This window comes from Lipotes vexillifer, unplaced genomic scaffold (genome assembly GCF_000442215.2).
Source record: "Lipotes vexillifer unplaced genomic scaffold, Lipotes_vexillifer_v1.1 scaffold230, whole genome shotgun sequence".
Classification (NCBI taxonomy): Eukaryota; Metazoa; Chordata; class Mammalia; order Artiodactyla; family Lipotidae; genus Lipotes; species Lipotes vexillifer.
The window spans coordinates 2,725,116-2,731,268 of NW_006775143.1; the positions used below are offsets into that span (position 1 = coordinate 2,725,116).

At 46.5% G+C, this 6,153-nt stretch overlaps 1 protein-coding gene across 1 annotated transcript in view; it reads right to left on the reverse strand.

Moving 5' to 3' along the window:
* PAPPA (pappalysin 1) overlaps window positions 1-6,153 on the reverse strand; it is a gene marked incomplete at its 5' end in the record, with an annotated part of 257,734 nt that overhangs the window by 27,477 nt on the left and 224,104 nt on the right. Inside the window, 1 exon segment of the mRNA XM_007449800.1 lies at window positions 4,567-4,638. Within this exon segment, the coding sequence (XP_007449862.1) occupies window positions 4,567-4,638 (72 nt within the window).

Genomic DNA, 6,153 nt, shown 5'->3' on the forward strand with positions numbered 1-6,153 from the left:
GTGTCCCCTGCATTGGCAGGTGGATTCTTAACCACTGTGCCACCAGGGAAGCCCACTTCTACCATTTTTAAAGACTCTCATCTAGCCAAGTTTTTCCCAACTAAACTATGGTTATGCTAGGAGACATACTCTTCATATGCTGGGTATGCAAAGGCAGCAGGATAGACCGCTATGTCCTCCTGAAGCAGGGGGCTCATTTCACTTGAAGAAACGGTAAGAAAATTTGAGCCCCCCTTTCCCCCACTTTTCCTGGTAGCAGGTAACTACAAACATAATTTACAATAAATGTATATGCAAATATATTAGGAAGCTGAATGTAAACTACTCAGGAATTGTAAAGACTGTAAGAATTCACAGGAACTTGGCATGATGGTTGGTGTATGATTATGGGTGCTTTCTTCTCTAACACAGGAGTACAGATATACTCGATGTCACACACTTTCCACGTCTGCTTTCTTCTTTTGTTCCCAAATAAAACACGTAAGGTAGGCATTGCCCTTCCCACTTCACACATGAAGACCCTGAGGCTCAGAGCAAGAAAGGGACTTGGCCAAGAGCAGCTGGCAGAGGCAGAGTAGTGATTTCAATCTAAGTTGGTTTCTCATTTTTCTTTACCCTTCTAGGCTATACCTAGCATATGTTGATTTCTTTCTTTTCTTCCCTGTGTTCCTCCAACTCTGTGATGCTTGAAAGATGAGGAAAAGATGATGGAGTTAAATTATTACTGATCTGAACCCAGAGTCATCTTAGGGGAATGTCAGGGGTCTCTGCAACCCCCAGCACTTGCATTTCCCACCTGAACACTTAGCACGCTGTCTGCTATAGGTTATTAACCTGTAGTTGGTGCAAGACTGTGAGCTCCTCAAAGGCAAGGCCGATATCCGGTTCGTCTCTGTCTCCCAAGCGCCTTGGAGTTTAATGCTGGGCACAACTTAGCTCTTAAAGATGTTTTAGGGACAGATCGTAATTGTACTGGTGTAGTGGGAAGGCAGTTGGCAGGGCTTTAGAAAACCTGGGTTCTAGTCTTCCAAACCTCAGCCACTGGTTGGTTCCTTGGTAATTCTGACTAAGTGGCTTATCTTCTCTGGGTCTCAGGACTCACAGTGGTGAAATAAAGAGGCAGAATTAGACCACCGATTTCTCAAAGCAATGAACATACCCCTCCCCGCATCAAAGGTAATGTTGTGTATCCCTTTAATATAAAAAGCAGATGAAAGTGAAGCCCCTTTGATTAAAGTTCGGGTTGGGGGTCTCTAATGCTCAGTGACTCGTCGACTTTTTGTGGGCTCCCATGAAAAACCCTTTTGTGGGTTTTTTATGGGGAGAGCCAAGTTCACAAGGAGTCCATCCTATGTGGCATCCCCGTCTCTTGCATCTATGCTCCGAATTCACAGTCTTTGTGCCCCCAACTCATGATGCTTGATTCCATTTCATCACTGCCCTGTTAGGGTCTAAAAAGGATTTTAGCAAGGCAGAGCCAAGAACAGAGAGAGAAGCTGTACTCAACTGTGGGTACACATGCACGTGGCTGTGAGCACAGGTGTGACTCTGCCGCCTGACCGCCACAATGAATACATTACCACATTCGTATTAAAGCAGAGAGGCACAAACAACTAAAGGATAAAACCCTTTGCTCTTTCTGGGCCTTCGAAGATTTGTCTGTGGGCTCTGCTCCCTAAGTTCTTTCTCACATTATATATGAAGACTAATAAAGGAAACCAAATGTCCTTTTTTAAAAATAAAAGGAACTGGCTTGGTAAAGGAGTAGCTGGAAGAGAAAAGGAAGAAGAAAAATAAAAAAGATTCTTTCTTTATCTGTTACTGAAAAATATCTCCAGTCTCATTACTAGCTACTTTCTTCTATGTACCCTTTCCTGCTGCCACATCCACGCATCCATCCTCCCATCTATCCGTCCGCCTTCTATTTAACCCTATCTATTGAGTGCCTACTATGTGTTATACATTGTGCTAAAAACAAAAACAAAAAAGGATGTAATAGTGAGTCAATATAGACAGAGCTCCTGCTACTTTAAGACCTTACATTCTAGTAGGGAGGCGGACTTTATTCCAATGATCACTTATCCTATTGGCCAATTTCGACTCTGATAAGAGTTACAGAGGAAAGGTATGTGATGCTGTTACAGTTAAGAGCAGGGGGATTTGACCTAATCAGAGAGCTCCATGAACAAGTCCCGGAGGAGACGACGTTTCAGCTGACATGATGAGTAGGAGTTAAGTAGGTGGGGGGTGGAGCAGGGAGACTTTCTAGAGAGACAGAATAACATGTGAAAAGCTCTACAGCCTCGAGATCGCTCCTGTCTCTGGTAGTTCTCATGCTGCTGCGTCTACTAATAGTGTGTTTGGGGAAACAATTCCCCCTTCAAGATCTAGTTCAAACATCACCGCTCCAAAATGTCTTCCCTACAACCCCCCGAGATGCCACGTGCTCCTGCAGCTTCTTACACCTGCTTTGGTTATACCTCTTGGTATATCAGTGTAGAATTCTTCTTTAACCGTATCTCTTTTACTATACTGTAAGTTCCTTATGGACAGGGAATGTACGTCATCCATTTTTGTATCTCAGACTTCTTAGCAAAATGCTGGCAAGTTGAGCAAAACTTTATTAAATATATCTTCCTTAAATGTTTATCTAGTAAAATGACGGGTAGATGGATGGATGGATGGATGAAGGGCAAGAAGATATCCAGATGAGTCAGGGAGAACACAGTACTGTTTTCACTTGACTAAAACCATTGTACTCTCAGTATCTAGGGTAGTGCTGGGCACATAATAGGCACCCAGTGAAGCTTTGATGAACAAGTAAGTAAATGACTACTTTGAACACAGCTTGGGGCAGAGAGCAGGGGCCTAAAGGGCCCCAAGACCCTTTATCAATCTTGGCTCCTGCAGACATTCCAGGCTGATGGCTCCTCCCTGGACCCAGCAGTTGTATCTCTTCTAAGCATACTTTTCAGCCCCAGATAAGAGAGAAACTATTAGCTCTAAGTTAAGCAGGAAAGGAGACAAGGGGGCACCTGCAAGGGCAAAGGCGATAAGCATCCCTGGCAGAGCTCAGAGCCTGACAGGTGTGGGTCTCTTAGGCCTCAGTGCTGAGTCAAAGAAGGGATTGAATTCCGCTGTCACACTGGTTGCCCAGACCGCCTACTCAGCAGAACGAGGGGCCAGGTAATCCAAGCTTCCTTTTTCTGAAATCCTGGACTGATCCAGAGAGATGTAAGGAAGCAACTGCCTCAGGTCCTTGGCTTTGGTTTTGTCACTCCTGCTGAATCTTGAGAGAACGGGAGTTTTTAAAGACTGCAGTGTCCTGTGCCCTGAGAAGATGCCCCTGGGGATTCCCTAACCAATACACAGAAAGAAATGCGACTCAGGGACTGTCCTGTGACATTTACAGGTCAGGGGACGGTTCATGGGCAGAAGGTGGCCTAGTGGAGGAAAGAGATAACGGGCCTGGAAGTCAGGAGACTTGGGTTCATGCTCTGGCTCTGTGTCTAGTATGCTGTGCAACCTTCGGCCACTGCATCCCCCCTCTGGCCCTCTTTTTCCAGTCTACACAACAAACGAGGACAGTAGATGGCATTAAGAGCCGTGTCAGTTGGCATTCTATCAAATGTTAGACCCGGCTGCTGGCTGGGTGTCAGTTTCCCCATCGTCTAGAAGAACAGTCTGGTTGTGACAGTTTAAGAATTTCATCAAATACAAAGTTTTCTAGAGCACAATCTAGTCCTTTTCACCTGGATTTTCCTGAGGGGGGCCTGGGGGCACCACAGAGATTTGGACATCCACCTGGATGTGATTTGGGACCTCCTTTCCGTGCCAGCTGAAAAGATTCACAGTGGGCATAGGGGTGCACAGAATGTCTCTGAGTTCCATGGACAGCAGCACGCCCTTGAGAACACAGGTGACATGCCAAGTGCCCTGGCCCTGCCCCTCCCCAAGCTTGTCACTGATACCCAGGGACAGAGCTCCAAAATGCCAAGTTCCAAGGAATGGTTCCACTGCCAGGTGAGAGAACTGAAGGGTCAGAGGGGATCTTCCACCTTCAGCTCAGTGGCTGAGTCTAAGGTGTCCAAATTACCTCTGGAGTTGAAGAACGCGTGAATGACAGACGTGTGGCAGAAGGAAATGATCTGCGATTAATGGTTGCAGGGAAAGTAGAAATGAAAAATCAGAAACTGCCTCATGTGGTTCTGTAAGAGTTAAATAAGGCAATGTTGGTAAAATGCCGGGCATATTGTAGCTGTTAAATGAATATGGCCTCGTCCCTCCCAACCTCCCTTACAGAAGCAATATCATGTTGAACACAGGCTTCGGAGCCAGAAACACCTGGCTTGGAATCCCGACTCTGTTAGCCATTAAATGTATGTTTGAGGGTGTTTGTTGATATCTCTGTGCATCAGTTCCATGACCTATAAAGTGGGACTGCTGATTCCTGTCCAAGAAGTCTGTTAAAGGGATATTTATAGCACTTAGTAGGTACAGTAAATGGAAGTCATGATTAACATAACAATAACAGTAATGGTTGTAGCACCATTTTGAGGGACTCACCTCACAGCCTTTGACACAGTGAATCAGAGCAGGGTGAGGATACCACTTCAGACCAGCTGTGCAGACAACTCTCTGCAGAGAGAGGGAGAAAGAGGTCAGATGGGTTTGGGGCTGGCACCACATTCAACCACCCACCCCTCTTCTTGGATCTTCTAAGTCCTGACCTCACCCTGGCATTTCCACGGAGAATTTGCCCAGGTACCTGCAATAACAGGATCCACAAGACTAAGACAATGCTTGTGTTCACCGCAGGTGTCACGATTCTGTGTTTCCCTGGCAGGAAGAAGGGCTGAGAGAATTGGGGGACCGAGACATGATCAGAAAAGCACTTCAGAAAATTCCTGGCTGACGTCTGCCCCACGGACAGAGTCGGGGATAAGGTGGGAGAAAGGAGGAAGGGTAGAGTGCACGTGTGTGCTCACGTGAGTGCGTGCACGTGCGTGTGCGTGTGTGTGTGTGTGTGGCTACAGCAGGAAGATGGAAGAATGGTGTGGAACAGGGCTTCCCAAAGTAGGCGCTAAGGACCACTCTAATCACGATCACATGGGGGCACACGGAAAAGGCAGATTCTTCGGCGCCGCCTTGGGTCTAAAGAGTCCGAATCTCTGAGGCCAGGGCCTGGGACTCTGCATTGTAAAAACAAGCCTCCCACGTGATGCTGATACACATTACAGTTTGACAGCGGTGGCCTGGAGGATGCATGAAGTAACCTTTGGTTCGGAACCCTGGAGAGGCAGAGAACCCTTTCTGCATCCACCTGCCACCAGGCCGTGCGGGCTAGGCTCCCAGGTCCTGAGGCGGCCACACTCATATCTCTGTGACTTTGTTCCTGCCGTTCTCCTTCACTGAAAGCCCTCCCTCATCTTGTCACCCGGAGGATCTTTACTTATCTTTTACGTTTCTGTTCAAGACTACCTTCCTCAATTCTCTGTCACGGTCTATATGGGAAAAGAATCTAAGGAAGAGTGGATACATGTGTGTGTATAACTGATTCACTTTGCTGTACACCTGAAACTAACACAACATTGTAAATCAACTATACCCCAATAAAAATTTTAAAAGCTAATTACTTTATTCATTATCTTATTTATTGCTCACCACCATGCAGTGGAGTGGGCATTAATCTTGTATCATAAGGAGAATAAATTCCCCAAGCTCCATAGCTGTTAAGTAAAGGAACCAAGATTTGAAACCAAGCAATTGTTTTGGGAAGGATTTAAGGCAGCTCATAACATAAAATCCAACACAATAATTTCTTTTTAAGTGGGTGAAAAAAGAAAGAAAAATAAAACTAGGCAGAGGGCTTCCCTGGTGGCGCAGTGGTTGAGAATCTGCCTGCCAATGCAGGGGACAAGGGTTCGAGCCCTGGTCTGGGAAGATCCCACATGCCGCGGAGCGGCTGGGCCCGTGAGCCACAATTACTGAGCCTGCGCGTCTGGAGCCTGTGCTCCGCAACAAGAGAGGCCGCGATAGTGAGAGGCCCGCGCACCGCGATGAAGAGTGGCCCCCGCTGGCCACAACTAGAGACAGTACAAGCACAGAAACGAAGACCCAACACAGCCATAAATTAATTAATTAATTTATATA